The sequence below is a fragment of the Nicotiana sylvestris genome, chromosome 9, assembly GCF_000393655.2.
Source record: "Nicotiana sylvestris chromosome 9, ASM39365v2, whole genome shotgun sequence".
Lineage (NCBI taxonomy): Eukaryota > Viridiplantae > Streptophyta > Magnoliopsida > Solanales > Solanaceae > Nicotiana > Nicotiana sylvestris.
Window position 1 is genome coordinate 134,537,077 of NC_091065.1, and position 19,677 is coordinate 134,556,753.

The 19,677-nt window shown below is 37.8% G+C and overlaps 1 protein-coding gene across 1 annotated transcript; it reads left to right on the forward strand.

Moving 5' to 3' along the window:
- Positions 1-5,135: 5,135 nt before the first annotated feature.
- On the forward strand, positions 5,136-16,458 carry LOC104248744 (protein REDUCED WALL ACETYLATION 2). Its single transcript, XM_009805054.2, has 16 exons — positions 5,136-5,603; positions 6,578-6,669; positions 9,634-9,774; positions 9,845-9,901; positions 9,986-10,058; positions 11,772-11,930; positions 12,585-12,734; positions 12,821-13,076; positions 13,160-13,281; positions 13,412-13,498; positions 13,574-13,662; positions 13,778-13,840; positions 14,017-14,073; positions 14,531-14,627; positions 14,717-14,875; positions 16,168-16,458. The coding sequence occupies exons 1-16, from the start codon at positions 5,571-5,573 to the stop codon at positions 16,171-16,173; spliced, it is 1,641 nt and encodes a 546-aa protein (XP_009803356.1). The 5' UTR covers positions 5,136-5,570; the 3' UTR covers positions 16,174-16,458.
- Positions 16,459-19,677: the final 3,219 nt, after the last annotated feature.

Consider the following 19,677-nt stretch of genomic DNA (forward strand, 5'->3'; position numbering starts at 1 on the left):
TCGATCAAATCCCAGGAGCACCACCGATATTGAAAGGCCTAGATTTTTTATTCCAAGAAGTTCGTCCAAAAGCCTTTCCCTCCAAGCGTAGCTCCGAAACTGATCCCTAAGAGGTTCCGTATGCCCGAAATCCCGAAGTATAATAGAACGATTGATCCAAATGAACATGTGACCTCTTACACTTACGCCATCAAAGGGAACGACTTGGAGGATGATGAAATTGAATCCGTTCTACTGCAAAAGTTCGGAGATACCTTATCGAAAAGAGCCATGATATGGTATCATAACTTACCCCCTAATTTTATTGACTCATTTGCTATACTTGCAGATTCCTTTGTAAAGGTGCACGCCCGAGCCATCAAGGTCGAGACCAGGAAATCCGAACTTTTCAAGGTAAAGCAAAGAGATAACGATATGCTCAGGGAATTAATATCGGGGTTTCAAATGGAACAAATGGATCTGCCTCCCGTCGTAGATGATTGGGCCGTTCAGGCCTTCACCTAAGGACTCAATACTCGAAGCTCGTTGGCTTCACAATAGTTGAAGCAAAATCTGGTAGAATACCCGGTGGTGACTTAGGCTGATGTCCATCATCGGTACCAATAAAAAATCAGGGTCGAAGATGATCAGCTCGGGGCCCCTTCCGAGTCCATTTATCCCGTTAAAGCTAGTGACAGACCCAAAAGAGACATTGATCGTGAACAAAGATCGAATAGAGACCGGTATCAACCATACATCAAAGATTGAATGGGTAATGTGTCTAGACGGAATAATGAGAAGTGAAAGAAGAAGCGACTGAGTTCATAATAATCAGGGACTCATGAGCAAAAGCGGTTTTGACAGACCCATCGGGCCTAAAGAGATCCAAGGTTATCGGAGTACAACTTCAACATCGATGTTGCTATCATTGTATCAGCCATCGGACGCATCAAAGACACTAAGTGGCCTCGACCTTTACAATCCGACCCTGCCCAAAGGGACCTCAATCTAATGTGTAAATATCATGGCACCCACGTCCACAAAACCGAAGATTGCCGACAACTAAGAGAAAAAGTAGCCATGTTATTCAACAACGGGCACATCCGAGAATTTTTGAGTGATCGGGCCAAAAATCACTTTAGGAATAGAGATGCCAACAAACAGATCGAGCAAGAGGAACCTCGACACGTCATTAATATGATCATTGGTAGAGTTGACATCCCCCAAGGGCTGATGTTAAAACACACTAAAATATCCATTATAAGGGAAAAGCGGACTCGAGACTATGTACCGGAGGGAAGCGTATCTTTCAACGAAGAGGACACTGAAGGCATCGTGAAACCATACAATGGTGCACTGGTAATATCTGCTCATAAATAAATCTCGAGTTAAGCGTACTTTAATTGATCCAGGTAGCTCGACCAATATCATTAGATCGAGGGTCGTGGAACAGCTGGGTTTGCAAGACCAAATAGTGACTGCAGTCCGATTCTTAAACAGATTTAACATGGCTTGCGAGACCACTAAAGGTGAGATAACCCTACCGGTAAACACTACCGGGACCATTCAGTACACAAAGTTTTACGTGATCGAAGGAGACATGAGGTACAATGCTTTAATCGGGAGGCCATGAATTCACAACATGAGGGCAGTACCCTCGACGCTACATCAGGAGTTGAAATTTCCTACATTGGGAGGTATCAAAATAGTTTACTGGGAACAACCGGCTGCAAAAGAAATATTCACGGCCGATGAGGTGGTCCCGACTTCCACACTTTCGACATCGAAAAGGCCGAGTTTAGTCACCAAGGGAGAAACCAAATAGCAATCATCGACACCGGCCCCAATCGAACCAGAGTAGGAGACATGTGAGGATGACGACTACGGAGTCCCTAGGTCTTTCATAGCCCTAGACGATTCCGATGCCACCAAGTCAACGGTTGAGGAGCTGGAGCAAGTCAGGTTGATCGAGCACCTGCCCGATCGAAAGGTATACCTGGGCACGAGACTAACTCCCGGGCTCAGGAAAAAACTCATTGAATTCCTTGTAGCTAACATAGATTGCTTCGCTTGGTCCCATCTTAATATGACAGGGATCCCGCCGGAAATAACTATTCACAAGCTGAGCTTGGATTCGAAGTTTTACCCGGTTAAACAAAAGAGGAGGCCTCAATCCGAAGTCAAGCATACGTTTGTCAAAGACGAGGTATCCAAACTTCTTAAAATAGGCTCAATTTGGGAAGTTAAGTATCCGGATTGGTTAGCAAACATAGTGGTAGTGCCTAAAAAGGGAAATAAATTGAGAATGCATGTAGACTATAAAGACATAAACAAGGCATGTCCCAATGACTCTTTCGCTTTGCCTAAAATCGATCGAATGATCGATGCAACGACCGACCATGAGATACTCAGCTTTCTCGACGCCTACTCCGGATACAACCAAATCCAAATGGACTCGGATGACCAAGAAAAAACTTCCTTCATCACTAAATACGACACCTACTGTTCTAATGTAATGCCATTTGGACTAAAAAATGCCGGTGCCACTTAACAACGCCTAGTAAATCGGATGTTCGAAGAGCAAATAGGAAAATCAATGGAAGTTTACATTGACGACATGTTAGTTAAGTCCCTGCGAGTAGAGGACTATTTGAAACATTTGCAGGAAACCTTATACATATTGAAGAGATACAATATGAAGCTGAACCCGGAGAAATGCACATTCAAAGTCAGGTACGGGAAGTTCCTTGGATTCATGGTGTCCAACCGGGGGATCGAGATCAATCCCAACAAGATCAAGGCCATAGAAGACATCACCGTGGTGGACAATGTCAAGGTCGTTCAAAGGCTAACCGGGCGCAGAACCGCCTTGGGTCGATTCATTTTAAGGTCCTCCGACAAGAGCCATCGATTCTTCTCGTTATTAAAGAAGAAGAATAACTTCTCATGAACCCCGGAGTGCCAACAAGCCTTGGAAGAACTCAATCGGTACCTTTCGAGCCTGTCTTTGCTTCATAATCCGAAGGCAGACGAGCAGTTGTACCTATACTAGGCGGTATCCGAGATAGCGGTAAGTGGAGTCCTAGTCCGGGAAGAGAAAGGTACGCAATTCCCTATATACTATTTAGCAAGAATCTAGGCGCGGCCGAAACTAGGTATCTTCACTTGGAAAAGTTGGCGCTCGCTTTACTAAGCGCCTCCAAATAGTTAAAACCGTATTTTCAAAAGAATGAATTTGTGAGCATTTCAAAAGAATCAATTAAATGTTCGGGTAAAAGCGAATACCATGTTAAGGCCACTTTTGTGAGGGCTTCTCCGAATTTTTTCAGCAGAACCGACTCAATTTCATGCTGAGCCAAGTCGTTTCCTTTCACTGCCATTGTATAAGTTGTGATGTGCTCTTGAGGATCTGAAGTTCCATCATATTTTGGTATGTCTGAAATCTTGAACCGTTTCAGAATCAATTCCGGTGATGCGCTCAGCTTAAACGATAACTGGGTGTACTTCTTCGAATCTGGGCCCTTCAAAACTGGTGGTGCGCCTGGAATTTGGTCCATTCGGGCATGAAATTCCTTCGCATTCTGGTCCATCTGCTCGTTCATTTCCCTCATGAATCACATGAGTTCGGTTTTGAATGGGTCATTACTACTGTCGTTACCTGATCCGCTACCGGTCCCCCCGGCTCCGTCGAAGTTGAGCTCACCCTTCATAGTGTTATTATTAACTCTTTGAGCCATCTGATTTGCAGGAGCGCGGGAGGAGCTGGGCCTCTTCCATTTATGTTGTTGGAAGTGCCAAATAATACCTGCTTTAGTTCTGTCATGACCTGGTCCTGCCTTGAGAAAATAGACCATGATGGCCTTTTACTGCTCTCTCAAGATCCTTACCGTATTCACAACATGTTCGTCCTCAGCGTCATCAGGAGTCGTCTCCCGCACATGTCGGGATATCGTCCACCATGGACCGGAGTTGCTACATCCCCTCGTTGCGGGTGTCACTGATTGAATCCTCATGTTGAGGCAGATTTTTGTGTGCCTCAACGTTGTGCGCGATGTTGACATCATTAGCTGCCATTTTTTCGATTTTTTCCTATGAAACAAAGAACCAAACAAGTTAATAATAGATGCAAGGATCAACTCAATTATGCATCTGTCTAAGCCTCACGGTGGGCGCCAAACTATTTACCCATAAAAAGGTACAGTTGAATTTGTTACGTGGTTTATAGACAAGCGAATTGGTTTGACCCAAAATGATAAAATAAATTAGATTAAAAATAAGACTTAACGTTAAAATCAAAGGAAATGGCGGGTCTGGCTCCGAGAGCGATGCTTCTGAAGGCAGAAATAAGGACAATAACAAACAGAAAGTAAAGTTATATTATTTAACTTGGGAATATAGTATAACATAAGTTTTGTCAGAGATTTCGTGTCCTACATTGGTTGTTGAAGCCACTATTTATAGCTACACCTAGGAAACAAGATCCTAGGATTAAGCCCTCTTAAATGACAATAAAGAGGCCATTGATGAAGGTGTAACGATAGACCATGAATGCCAAAATTCTTTGCAACGGCTGCCTATTCAATATTAGGGAATATTCTTTATTAAATGTCATCTGGTGACAAACATTCATTTTGCTCCCGTTGATTATGCTCCCTTCGGGTTCTATCTGACACCAATGCAACTGTTGTCCCCGGCCTCAGTCCTTACTCGATTCATTTTCCGTTTGCCTCTGGTTCCATGTGTCACACATCGATCATTTAATATAAATCAATTTTACCATATACATTTGCATGTTTAATATTCTTTAATATTGACCGTAAAATATTTATAAGTGTCAAAATCAAGGGGTTCAGTTATTACAAATATAGAAAAAGAAAATAAGTTATCCACTATGAGATTTGAAAAATAATTTTATGTCCTCCTTAATTAATATCAAAATAATTATTTATACTAATTTTTATATAGAAGATTTAATTTTAATATTATTTGCACATCATCCAAATAACTCAAATCATAATTTGACATAGTTTATGTCCGCCTATTGTGCCGATATGATACTAATTTTGTTTGAATAAACACGATGAGTATAAAACAGTGGGAAGTATATAGTAATAGCGTATTTGAATTCGTTATTACTCCCTAAAAGAAGAAAAGCAAATACTGATACTTTTGCATTCAATCATTTCACTCTTTTGATTTACTCTTTGATTGAAGTGTAGCCCCAATCCCAAACCTTAAAATCTCTTTATCCAATCTTGTGATTCTCGAGTTAGAAATTTGTGCCAAATTCATTTAAGGCTGGAAAGATAAAAAAATACTACCAAACATTACTCAGTAGAGTAAAAAATACAACCATCTCTTTCGTTTTTCCCCCTCTTTCATTCTGAGAGAACAGTACTCAGTAGAGTAATAAATACATGGAGAGGAATTACACAACATTTCCAAATCTAAAACACAAAGATTCACTGTCTTTTCTCATCCACCATAACTAGATCTGATGATTTCTCTTTCTTCTTCTATGATATTTTGATGCACACATCGTGAACTCATTTTCTTGAAAATAATAAGGTTCTCAGTTGTGAAGTGTGAGGATGTTACTCTACGGTCCCCTAACACCTGCTCAGGTTAGTGAATTTTCTAAACCCCATTTTTGGTCCTTCGAATAAAGTTCGAATTTTGATCCGTTTGCTTAGTTAGGTTGTGTATTAGCAGTACGACTGTGGTTTGTGCTCAATGCCTTTCCATTTTGCGCTTTTGCTTTTCCCTAAAATCCATTTTGATCTGGTTTATCAATGTTGTGTTTGCTTTAGTAGAATTTCGTAGATAGGAGTGTTGTGTGGCTATGTTTTGTGCTCAATGCCCTTTGCTTTTGTTAGTTAAAACAAGCTTACTTGGTAGATAAGATCTTGATTTTACTTTTCTGGATAGCAGTTGTACAGTGCCTACTTGCTCAATAAGACCTTCCAAACTTCAATTCTCTGATTGTTTTTTCTTGTTTCTATTGTCAGCAGTTTAATGTTATTGAGTTTGTAGTTAAAATGCCCTGGTGTCATGTGTGCTTTTGTTAAATGCTTTTATCTTACTCGTTGAAACATGCTTGTTCTCTCTATTACGTGTTGCATTGATTAATGAGCGGATTTGTGGACTAAGCAGCGTTTGCTTCATAGCTTCCCAGTGGCTTAGTCTTTTCATTGAACTTAAAGTTAACTCATGCTTCTTGATTTTTTTAAAGGGTTTACTCCCACTCCACATCATTGTATGATGTTCAATGCTTGGGTAAGTGGCATTTAGGATGTTCTCGATGTGTGTATCCTTTGTGTCTACATTTTCAAATTGGAAGTGGAAGCATGCTTATATTTCTTTGATTGGATCTTTCGTTGGTTGTTTTGAACTTCCAAGTTTTACGGGAGTTTTGAGCTTTAAGTCTTTCTTTTTGTCTTCTCGGTTTCTAATTTCATAGAATTTTCTACTTACAAAGTGGTTTAAGTGATCTTTGCTATGTGATTAAGTGTTCGTATTTCCAGGCTTCAATGAGTTGATTTTGGTCAATGGATGGTTGTTATAAATGAAATGTAACTTTCCTCTGAATGAATTACAGGTGTCATTTTTTCTTGGAATTGTGTCGATATGTGCTGCCTGGTTATATTCAGAGTATCTGGAGTACGAGAAAAATTCAGCATCATCTAAAGTGTAAGTGGAAAAAACCTCTTCAAAACTGTACTTTTGGTAGCAAAGTTGTTGGATGACAATAGTTTTTTTTTTAAATTTTTCTTTGACAATATGCAACAACAACAACAAACCCAGTGTAATCCCCATTAGTGGGGTATGAGGAGGGTAGAGCTAAGTTGCTCCGACACGGTAGTTTAGGTGCCCCACCCGTGTCGACACGATACTAGTATGGGTGTGGGTATGGGATCCATGCCGGATCTGGTCAAATAATTTTGGGTACTCAACCACGACGAACGGAAAAATTAAAGACGAGATACAATTTGATTCCCGAAATCATAACCAAAACTGGGTTAAATTTGGAAAAAACAGCATACCTTATCCAGAAAATCAATCATTTACTTATCTACAACTTGAGAATAAAAAAAATACATACTTTACCAGCTATATGTAAGTATTCCATAAAATTTCTCATAATTTAGAGTTATTTTTATATTTTTATTTTCTTGAATTATTTTCAGCCGGATCCCAGCACCCGTATACGTACTAGGATCCGTATCCCCGAATCTTAGAATTAACATCTTGAAGGATCCGAACTCTAGATCCGCACTCGTGTCTGAGCAACTCAGGGGTAGAGTATACGCAGACTTTACCCCTACCTGAAGAAGGCAGGGATGCTGTTTTCGGAGGACCCTTAGCTCAACAAAGATAGAGAGGAAGGAGTAACAACAAGCAACAACACCAGCAAACCAAATAGAAAACCAAAGCGAAAGAGACAATAAGCAATAACAGAAATCTAATAATAAGAAAGTACAAGACTACCATCGAGGAATGCATTAAAACTACTGGAACGAGTAAGGATAGCGCTCGGCTACCTTACCTTGTACCTTAATTCTCAACCTCCACTCATTACTATCCAAGGACTTGTCCTCGATAAGCTGTAGAATCGCCATGTCTTACCTAATCACCTGTCCCCAATGCTTTTTCGACCTACCTCTACCTCTCCTTAGGCCTTCCAAGACCAATCTCTCACACCTCCTTACTGGGACATTTGTGCCTCTTCTCTTCACATGTCCGAACCATTTAAGTCTCGCTTTTCGCATCTTGTACTCCACAGGGGCCACGCCCACCTTGTCTCGAATAACTTCATTCCTAATTTTATCTAACCTGGTATGCCCGCACATCCATCTCAATATCCTCATTTCTGGTCCCTTCATCTTCTGGATATGGAAGTTCTTGATTGGCTAACACTCAACCCAACATAATCGGTCTGACCACCACTCAATAGAACTTACCTTTAAGTTTTAGTGGCATATTCTTATCACACAAAGCACCGGAAGCAAGACTCCATTTCATCCATCCCGCGCCAATACGATGTGTGACATCTTCGTCAATCTTCCCATTCCCTTGTATAGTTGACCTAAGGTACTTGAAACTCTCTCTCCTAGGGATGACTTGTGAATCAAGCCTCACGTCTTTGTCCACTTCCTGAGCCATTCCACTGAACTTGCACTCTAAGTATTCTATCTTGGTCTTACTCAACTTGAAACCTTTAGACTCCAGGGTCTGCCTCCAAAACTCTAACCTCGCGTTAACACCACCTTGCGTCTTGTCAATAAATACAACGTCATTTGCAAAAACATGCACCACGACACCTCTCCTTGAATGTGGTACATTAGTGTGTCGATCGCCAGGGCAAATAAAAATGGGCTGATGGCTGATCTCTGATGTAGCTCCATCATAACTGGGAAGTGTTTCGAGTCCCCTCTCACTGTCCTCACCCGAGTCTTAGCATCATCATACATGACCTTAATAGCCCTAATGTATGCTACAAGAACACCTCTAGCCTCCAAACATCTCCACAGAACCTCCCCCGAGACTTTATCGTAAACCTTCTCTAAGTCGATGAACACCATATGCAAATCCCTCTTCCTCTCCCTATATTGCTCCATCAATCTCCTAACAAGATGAATAACTTCTGTAGTCAAACATCCCGGCATAAATCCGAACTGGTTCTCGGAGATAGACACACTCCTCCTCACCCTCAGCTCCACCACCGTCTCCCAGACCTTAATAGTATGACTAAGTAGCTTGATACCTCTATAATTGTTGCAAGTTTTGATATCATCCTTGTTCTTGTACACAAGGATCATCGTACTCCACCTCCATTCTTCGACATCTTCTTTGTCCTAAATATGACATTAAATAACCAGTGAGACACTCCGAGCCTGCCTTGCCTTCATTCTTCCAAAAATTCGACTAGGATTTCATCTGGCCCGGTCGCTATTCCCCTGCTCATCTTAAGCATAACACTCTCTACCACATCAACTTTTATATGCCTACAATTCCCAAATTCTCGACGTATTTCCGTGTGTTCCAAGTCACCCAGCACAATGTTCCTAACCCCCTTCTTCGTTCAAGGGTTTTTGGAAGTAAGTCTGCCATCTCTGTCGAATATGTGCCTCGTCAAACAAAACTCTGTCTTCCTCGTCTTTGATGCACTTCACTTGGTCCAGGTCATGTGCCTCCCTTTCTCTCACCGTGACTAGCCTCTACAGTTTCTTATCCCCGCCTTTGCCCCGAAGTTCTTCATACAGGCATTCAAGCGCTGCAGTCTTAGCCGCCGTAACCGCTAACTTCACTTCCTTAGCCATCTTATACCTCTCCCTATTTGTCCTCTTCTCCTCCTCATCCACACTCTCCAATAACTTTAGATACATCGCTTTCTTGGCTTCTACTTTACCTTGGACCTCTCCATTCCACCACCAGTCCCCCTTTGTGACTGCCAGAGTAGCCCTTCGAGACCCCTAGTACCTTTCTAGCAGCCTCCCTAATGCAATTCGCAGGAAGATGATGAATATATTGTTCTTTTTTTTTTTAGTTTGGATAGTATGCCTTTACTGCACCACAAATACATGATGCATATCTTCATCCAGCAAGCGCTTTCATCCTCAATCTAATTTGGAGAGTTCCTCTCACATATCACAGTAGGCATTCTGATATCAATTTGGTTGAGTTGGGAAATGAAGCAGTCAAAGAAGATGACAGAGCTGTTCTATTGGAAGGAGGTGGCCTTCAATCAGCATCGCCTAGAATGAGGAGCTCATCTGTGACATCTCAGATTGCCAGGTTTGAAATTCAATATTAGCTATAATCAGATATTCTCAGTTCATCAGCTCATGTAAGGTAAACACCTCAGGTTTTGCTTGATGGATGAAAGTTTCTTTCTTGAGAATCGATTAACTCTTAGAGCAATGTAAGTGGATTTTCATGATCCAAGACGTAAGTTCCTGACCATGGCTCAGCTTGTTGTTTCTCATCTCCACCTATTTATCTGCAGATCAGAGTTTGGTGCCCTTTTGACTTACTTTTACCTATCTGACCGTACAAATCTGTTTGGTGAATCAAAAAAGGTATAGTAAACCTTTTCCTTATCTTTGTGCTTTCACCATGGGCCAGTGATGTTGTGTATGTATAATCGTTAACCAGAGAAATACTGAAACTGTCTTTTTGAGGTAAAAACATGAGGACGAGTTTTAACTGTGCAGCATTTGCACAATTAACTAAAATAGCTGGGACAGATGCACTCTGACTCTCCTTTTTACTGTTTTCTTGTTTGCTACAGTTTGACATTTTAGGCCAAGTATTTTTTCAATATTAGGATGGATAAGATGGTGTTTTTGTTCCTGAGTTCTGTTATAGCACCCTGTGATTGTGCTTACAATAATAATGTTACATAAAACTGAGTTGGCCCATGTTGTGTGCTATATCTGGATGGAGCATCTTTATATCCTTTCACAATGTGGAGATCCAGATTCAAGGATAACCAGTACATTTCCTTCAACATGAATAAGCAAGTACAATCAATATTTGTTTTTTAAAAAAAAAGGCCAAAATCATACGCAGCCCCTTAAACTTGTCCGGCTTTTCCTCTTAGACACCTTATCTAAGATTTGTTCCGATTGAATACTTAAACTACTCAAAATTTTGAACCAATTAAACACTTTTTTAATAACCAGCAAAAAACTAAAGAGAGTGTAATACACTTGCCAATGATGTGGCAAATTGACGAATTATCTAATGACATTTGGCATTTGGGTCCAAAATAATATTTAATAAAATGAATTATGAGCAAAAAAACAAAAGCTATTTTAAGAAAAAAAAGAGAAAAATAATAACCCCACCCCACGCACCCACCCAGGCCATCTCTTTCCTATTCTTCAGTTAAGTCCATAAGCTGGCATCTCCAACCACAATGTTCTTTTTTTTTCTTTTGGTTTATAGAACTAATTCATTGTAATTTTAGATCTGATGGTTTTAATTTTTTTTATCTAAATAGTTTCTGAACAAAGAGAGGAGGGGGATAGAAAAGAGAGTGGCAACAGTGATGAGTCTCCATTTTTTCCGGCGAGCAAAATGGTAGTGGTTGTCAGAATTAACGAAAAAAGGAGGAGATAGTGGTGGTGGTTTTCAGATCTGAAAAAGATGAAGAAAATGGTGATTGGAGTGGTGGTAGCGTCGGCAGTGATAATGACAGAAAGTGGTGGCGCTGGTTCCAAAAAGGAGGAAGAAGCGGCGTGGTGGCAGCAGTAAGGGAAGATCGGAAAATAAAACGACGGTAGTGGTAGAGGAGGTAAGGTGGCTGAAGAAAGAAGAGAGGTGAATTGTGGTGGTGCCGGCGACGGTGCCAATGGTGGTAGATGGTGGAGAAGTTATGGCAAAGAAGATTGAAGAAGAAACAGAATAAAAAAAGAGAAAAACATTAAAAATAATACATCTCACGCTCTTGGGGTAAGTGTATTACAAACACTATGCCATATCAGCAAAAAGTGTTTAATGGGTATCAATTTTGAATAGTATAAGTGTTCCATTGGAACAAGTCTTAGATAAGGTGTCTAAGAGGAAAAGCCGGACAAATTTAGGGGGCTGCGTATGATTTTAGCCAAAAATAAAAATACAACTGATCAAGTATCATAAACTCTATTTTGCATATTTTTTTATTAGTTCAAGATCATTTGCAACTTGGCATAAATTTAAAAGTTCTAGTCTTTAATGTTTCATTTATGTGCAGGAAGCTGGTTGTATGTGGTCTTCTGGTTCTAACCAGCTTTTGATTGTATTTGCAGAGCTACAATCGTGATCTTTTCCTCTTCCTCTACTTCCTTCTCATCATAATCTCGGCAATCACTTCTTTTACAATCCACCATGATAAGTCACCTTTCTCTGGGAGATCCATAATGTATCTGAATAGGCATCAAACTGAAGAATGGAAAGGATGGATGCAGGTAAGTCAGCTTTTGGCATGATCTACTAGCTGATAATCCATGATATCTTTTCTCTTACTTTTTCCTGCATATGTCAGAACGAGAAACTGACTTCGTGTTGTAACGTTATCTTTCACCATTGTTGTGAGTTTTAAATCTCCTCATTACACGAGTTTGACAATCAGAATTGTTGGAGAATAGTAAATGGCTGTAATATATGCAATGAGAAAACTTGGACATGCTTTCCCATGTTGAGTATGCGGCCCGAAAAATAAAAAGGATTCTACTGTAGATACTAGGAGAGAATAGGATGTCCGAGCTTGAATAAACGCTTCTCCCAAGGGGGCTTATTTGAATAAGGAAACAAAGATGTCGATCCGCAGCATTTACAACGGCATAACTTCATTCCATCCGCAACATTTATAATGGCCTAACTTCAATTATAAGGAAAAATTGATGGCATAACTTAAAAGTAAATTTTTTATTCCAACTGCAATACTTGGAAATGCATGTTTCTTATACTACTTTGACAACAAGGCAGTATCTTTTGGATAACTCGGAATCAGTGACAGTATTCCTTCTCATAAACATCTGTCAGTTTATTTTCTGTCTATAAGTTTCAGCTGCATTCGCCGCACCACTTCTGGGTTCTCACATTTTGATCTTTTGTAACAGGTATTATTTTTAATGTATCACTACTTTGCTGCTACAGAAATTTACAATGCTATACGAGTTTTTATAGCTGCATATGTATGGATGACTGGATTTGGAAACTTCTCTTACTATTACATCCGCAAGGATTTCAGCATTGCAAGATTCACTCAGGTACTCTCTTCCCCTTGACTTTGCAGATCTTATGTACAGGGAGTTTCCTTAATAGGCTTCAGAAAATTTTACTTTATGATGGACAGATGATGTGGAGGCTCAATTTCTTGGTATTCTTTAGCTGCATTGTCCTTAACAACAATTACATGTTATACTATATATGCCCCATGCACACTCTTTTCACTCTGATGGTTTACGGAGCCCTTGGTATATTCAACAAATACAATGAGAATGGGACTATTATTGCTGGTAAAATCATTACCTGCTTCTTGGTTGTTATTCTGATGTGGGAAGTTCCGGGAGTTTTTGAAGTGGTTTGGAGCCCATTTACTTGCTTCCTTGGTTGGTAGCTTGGATTTGTTTTTATCTTCCTTCTCCTTAGTCACGACTGATTACTAACGCTTCTGTGTATGCATATATTTTAGGATATGCTGACCCAGATCCTTTAAAAACAAAGCAGTCTCTCTTGCATGAGTGGCAGTTCCGTTCAGGTCTTGATCGTTACATATGGATAGTTGGGATGATATATGCATACTACCATCCAACAGTAAGTTCTCGTTCAGATTTTTCAACTTTTACCTGTCAGAGTAAGGGTGCTGTCTGTTGTCTTTTTCTGAAATATTCAGTTCGTTCCTTAACGATGTAAGTTCATAATTGATTCAAGTTTCATCTATCAGGTAGAGAGATGGATGGAGAAACTTGAGGAAACCGAAGTGAAACGTAGGATATCAATAAAAGCAGTTGTTGCCATAATTTCACTTGCGGTATCTCCTCTCTCTTTTTCCACTATCTGGCGTTTCAAACTTCTATCCCATGTTTACATATTGTACAAATTTCAGATGGGATATCTTTGGTATGAGCACATATACAAGCTTCCAAAGATCACATATAACAAATATCATCCTTACACATCTTGGATTCCGATAACGTATGTCTTTTTCTTCTATTGATTGCTCAGTAATTTTGGAAGTTTCTTCTTTCACTAGTGAATAATGTCCTGCATGTTCCCTTCTAATATACTGTTTGGTGTTTTTATCTAACAGTGTCTACATATCCTTGCGGAATGTAACCCAATATTTTTGCAGCTACTCATTAACCCTTTTTGCGTAAGTAAATTTGCATTATAAAGTTTCATTTACAGTTCCTTTGTCATATGTTTTAGTTCATGAAAAGGCATTGAAAGTCGGTGAATTCATGGAAGAAATATAAGTAGATATTGGATTTTGGTTTGTTACTTCAAGAGAGACCACTTATTGCAGTATATTGCTTTCTTGACCTGTAGATGGCTTGGGAAGATCACTCTGGAGACCTATATATCCCAAATCCATATATGGTTAAGGTATGAAAGATGAATTAAAGGTTGATTTCTTTCATCCCCAGCCAGAGATCGTACATGGTTTTTAAGACAGTATGCTTCGCTTGTTCTTATTTATTCATGATTTTATACCCTTCCTCTGATCTGCACATCTAAGCATAAGACCATAGAATGTTATCAGAAGACTGATATGAGTTTCACTTTTGGCTGTTTATTATGTAGTGTTCCTCAAGCTCTTATCTTATTTGGTAATTGTCATTGAGTTGGTTACTTGGTTATGAAAAGATAGTACTATAGGTATTTTGGTCACCTCGGGATGCTGGAGTTGGCTAACGTTTTGGCATAGTGGCCACTGTAATCTCTAACAAAGTGATTTTATGGAAACAATGAAATCTTAGTACTACTGTTTTTGTTAGAAAAAAAAAAAAGAATTGTGTATAAAACTTATGTGCGTGTTTAACGTATCTATAAATAAATGCAGATCTGGTGTTCCAGATGGACAGCCTAAAAAGTTGCTATGTTTGATCCCGAACTACCCATTGCTGAACTTCATGCTTACTACTGCCATATATGTCGCAGTAAGTAGATTTGTTTCTTATCCATTGCCTTTCTTGAGAGGAACACATGAATGCACGAATCAACTTCCCGTTTCTTTATGTATGTGCAGGTTTCTCACAGATTATTCGAATTGACTAACACTTTGAAATCCACATTTATTCCGATGAAAGACAACAAACGTCTTGGCTACAACATAATTGCGGCTTTAGTTGTATCAGGTCTTCTATATGTCTTGTCCTCCGTATTCCTAAGGGTACCTCAGCTGCTGGTAAGTCATTCTGTGTGTTTCCTTATCATCTTTAGTCATTGCTTCAGCTTTCGCACTTCTCAAGTTTGTGTAAAAAGTGATCAGAAATATCAAACAGAAAGCAAATGTGTGCGTTAGATTAGTCCAAAGTTGACACCTATCAAATAAAATTTATCGGCTATATTGAAGAAGAAAGTGGAAAATTTCTTTTTCTCATTTTGATTAGTGAAATACGATCGTTTATATACTCATTATAAAAGGATGATTAGATGGGAATTATTATTAAAGAATTAGTTAATATACTCATTGTTTACCCGTAAAACGTTACTGTTGAATTTATAGCGTGGTTTATTGAGAAGCGAATCAATTTGATCCAAAACGATAAATAAATAAGAACAAAAATAAGATCAAAGACTGAAATTGAAAGAGATGACAAGCATGACTCAGAGCTCAGTCTTTCATGTCCCTACAATGGTTGTTAATCCTGCTATTTATTAGTGTTATCAAAGGCGAAAGACACAAAAAAACTCTAAGATCTATCGGGGCTTTAAGCGCAAAGCACAAATAAAGCGTGTGCTTTAATGAAAAAAAGTGCAAGGGAGAACAAAATACAAAAATTGTAAGTGTAGTAGAAGAATAAGAATTTTAAGCATGAATAACAAATATATGAACAAAGAAATTGAAAAAAAAATTTACGATAAAGTGAAAATATCAATTGTTTTGTGTCGCCTCTTCGGGATTACGCTCATTGGCAAGAATTTCATGTCGCCTCTTCGGGATTACGCTCATTGGCAAGAAAAAGTATGCTTTAGAGCCTTGATGACGACACTGAAGCGCCCATTAAGCAAGGCGAAGCGCTCAACATATTTTGAGCCTCACTTCAGGGCTTAAGCACGCTTTAAGCGTGCCTTTGACAACACTGCTATTTATAGCCTTACTTAGGGAGACAAAATCCTAAAATGAAGCTCCTCTTAAATGAGAAATAAAATGTCATTGATGGGTGCATAACGGCTGGCTTTGAATGCAGATATTTTCTGTAACGATTGTTCATTAAATGCTATCTGATGTCAAAACTTTGAATCTTTATTATCGGCTATGCTTCCTTCGGAGTCCATCCTGTTCCGATTACACATTTCACATCTGGTGCCAGTTATTTGCTGACTCGTCTTTTGCATGTCTTCGGTTCCACGTGGCACCTCACAATTCGACCACCTGTTATCAACCAATTTCACCCCATACACTCATCAACTTTAACCATTTAGCAGTTTATAAGTAAAATCGATCTCTGAGTAACGAGCTTCTCTAATTTACAGGTGTAAAAGTGTACGTACATTATATTCAATGAAGGCAGATATGATACAGTTTGCGAGCCGGCTACAACGTGGCTACAGGTTTTTGTTTTTGGTTCTTTTACATATTTAAACGGAGAAGAGAAGAGAGGTACCGATTGGGTTATAGCTCTTAGTTTAATATTCTTTGTGTGTATATATAGTCTAGCTCTTGAACTCAAATTTTCGATTGAGCAGTTTGTATTTTCCATAATTTGCTTAGCCATGTTTTAATGTGTACCTTCTAAATGAGGTCATGTCCCATTTTACTTATCAGTACTATTCCACCGTAACAATTTATTTACAGTGAATTTCACCATAGAAAACAAAGTTTCATTTCTTTCGAAAGTTTGCAAACAGTTGAAGGAAAAACAAAAACGCACCGTTCCCCGTGTGATCTATATTTGTTTCCCTAGTTATCAATATAATCACATGTATAAACACAACGATAAAAACTTCACGATCTCATTAGTTATAGAAGATTGTTCCAATGTATCGTCAAAGATTGTATTCGCTCTTCTTAGGAATCTTTCACAGAAGTTCACAAAAGGAAGGTAGAATCCATGTATGATGGAAATGTTAATAAAGATAGTCCAAACAGAACAAATAGTCATTGAATATGCAGGAGCTCGCCCAAGGATCAGAGTCTTTCCTAAAGGCATGGATCCAGAGAATTCATATTGATTGTTTAAGTATGGATTAGTTGATGCTATTTATTTCAACAAGGATTAAACCATAAGAATGTTGCCCCATCTTTGTAAGAAATGCAGTACAGGCGAAATATTTATGAAAATTATTAGTGCTGTACCGGATTATACCGCTTCTATTAATCAGTTACGAGGAATCACCACTAGAAATCGGTTGATTTATTTTGGAATCTTTAAGCAAATAACCGGTCGCATATATAAAGTTTATACTATTATACATATATTATATTATACTAGTTTCTCCGCATGCGCGTCGCACGTGTATGCCGAGCCATGTAGTATATAATTTTTGTAAAATCATATTAATATTATCAAGATAAGGCTTTGAGTAAGTAAATATATTTAGAAGAATAAAACACAAATTTATGTGAATAATGAATATGGATCGTCGAATGATGGCTTATTAAGAGGGATATTATCACTTTTAGCCCGCGCCAGAAATTATTTACCTCCGGTAGCAGAAAAAGTGTATAAAATTTATATAATTTTTGTGTATAACATACAAAATGTATATATGTACAAAAAATATACATTTTTCGGCTATTATTTTGAAAGCGGCTATACAGTGTCATTTTCCCTTATTAGGATGACAAAAGATGCATCAAGAATTTTTTGCGACTTATGAATATATGATGATGATAAATTACAAATATCTCCCAAATTCACATAGGAAAATATTTTAATATTAACTACTAATATTTTCTAAAATGCACTAATAAAACTAAAGAAAATCAATCTATAAGCTATTACAATAAACACGCCTCCGTTTTCTTACTCTAGCTAATAAAATATTTGGTAACCAGTATATTTTGCTTTTCCAGTCATGTTTCTTCCAGTTATATTGGTTGAGTGATTTATCCCTTCTTTGTAAAGTTGTTCCAATTATAATTTTTCTTCATATAAAAGTAAACATGTACTTATGAATGCACGCACACGCACATTATCATACGTATGTGTGTAGATGATTTTGTGTTACATTCTAGCTATAAATGACCCCTCCTGACTGGTCTATTGGCTATAATGTCACACTATTTACATGTGATAATTTTCGTAATTGTGGAGTATAATATTATCAATCAGAAATAATTTTATTATACCTATTTTTTTAATGCACTCATGATTTGTTATGTTTAATTTCCACGCATTAGATACAACATATACTTCCATCTTCCACATATTATTTAACATCTTGCACTGATAGTATCTAATCTTCATTTTGTATATTGACATATTTCTAATTAGTAAAAAGCAGAAATGTTATAGATTATATGACAGAGTAATTCAACTAATCTGTTAAACAGTACAAAACAAATTTATATCGAATAAAATGTTCTATAGCTGAGCATGAATCTATTGTGCTTGTCAATTTATGTTTACAAAAACAGTTTAGTTCATATTTGAAAAGAAATAAACTACATGGAAGGTCATACTGTTAAATTCCCTTTCAAGCACTTTGCCAAACAATTGTAGGCTATAGTATGTGAATATGACGTCCCCGTCAAAATTTTGTGTAATAACAATACCAACGGGCAAACTCATTATACTATCACCAAACTATCATACCATACAACAAAATCACAAAATATATTAAGTTTTAAAACCCTAGACTTTCAATTCCACTACAGTTGCGAGCACTTTCTCCTTTCTATTAACCTATTTCATTATCATGCTTATTTATTTATTTTTTCACATTCCTCTACCTAGCAACCTATATTATTGTTGGAAAACGGACATCATTTTGATATTTGGTGCACAAAGCCAAACAAGAAGATACTGGAATTCAATAGGATTTAGATTTAAAAGGTAAACCTTAATTATGTGTTTGTTGAAAGATTTCTCACTAAAATTAAAATTTTAAAACTAAATTTACTTAGAATATACTTTTCAATTTTATTTCACTTAGACTCTTGCTTTCATAAAATTATAACATCCGGCTACATCAAAATATAGAATTCAATTGCATGGTTATGTACTTGGACAGAAAAAAGGAGTAGGTTAATCAAAAGGCTGAAGCGATATCTAAAATATTATAGATAAACAAATATAGTCCTTCTAAACAAAATACTTCATATTAGATAATAACTTGAAAGCAAAGTTCCACATGAACTTGTGCATGTAACTTACAGAATATGCAAATTAATGAATCTAAGTTTAGCAATGGAACGAAGAAGTTAATTTTGATATTGCTTAAGCCTTCTAACAAAGTTAATTCTGATATTAACTAATGCATTCCTAAACACAAAAACACATGTATCACAAGACCATCACAATATAAGTTATTTATCCTAACATTTATATTGATTGTGTTTCACAAAAACCCCAAAAGTAGAAATAAATAAAAAGAGAAGTTAAGATAAAAATCCGATTTTCTTGTCACTTTCTCTTGATTTATTATTCAGATTCTCTCTAATTGTCTTTGCCTATATAATCACTGGTTCCGTAGACGAATGTGTATAAGTCTTCTATTCCTCTTCTTCAATTCCAAATTCGTAAATACTGCTAACAGATAAAAAACAGCCACAATATTCAAGGCAAACATAGAAGGTGTTTTTTCAATTTGTTGCAAATAATCATTGTGATTTTTCAAGTATAATCTTGATAGTGTATTGAACTACAAATTTTCTAAGTCTCATGTTGAGAGAACGCGAAGTACAAGTGACTGTTAAAGGATGCGTCAATACTCAATAGAATGACAAAGCCGTTATTTATCTTTTTGTCCGGAATAAGTAAATCGGGATTATTTTTTTGCAACTCTTCACAAGTAGGGCTCTTTAATTAATAGGGTACT

What these genes read in the sequence shown, in the direction of transcription:
- LOC104248744 (XM_009805054.2), top strand. Translation starts at nt 5,571, where the DNA reads ATGTTACTCTACGGTCCCCTAACACCTGCTCAG. An exon ending in GTCCCCTAACACCTGCTCAG is followed by an intron (nt 5,604 to 6,577) that starts GTTAGTGAATTT and finishes AATGAATTACAG; the next exon opens with GTGTCATTTTTTCTTGGAAT. An exon ending in TTGCCATAATTTCACTTGCG is followed by an intron (nt 13,499 to 13,573) that starts GTATCTCCTCTC and finishes TACAAATTTCAG; the next exon opens with ATGGGATATCTTTGGTATGA.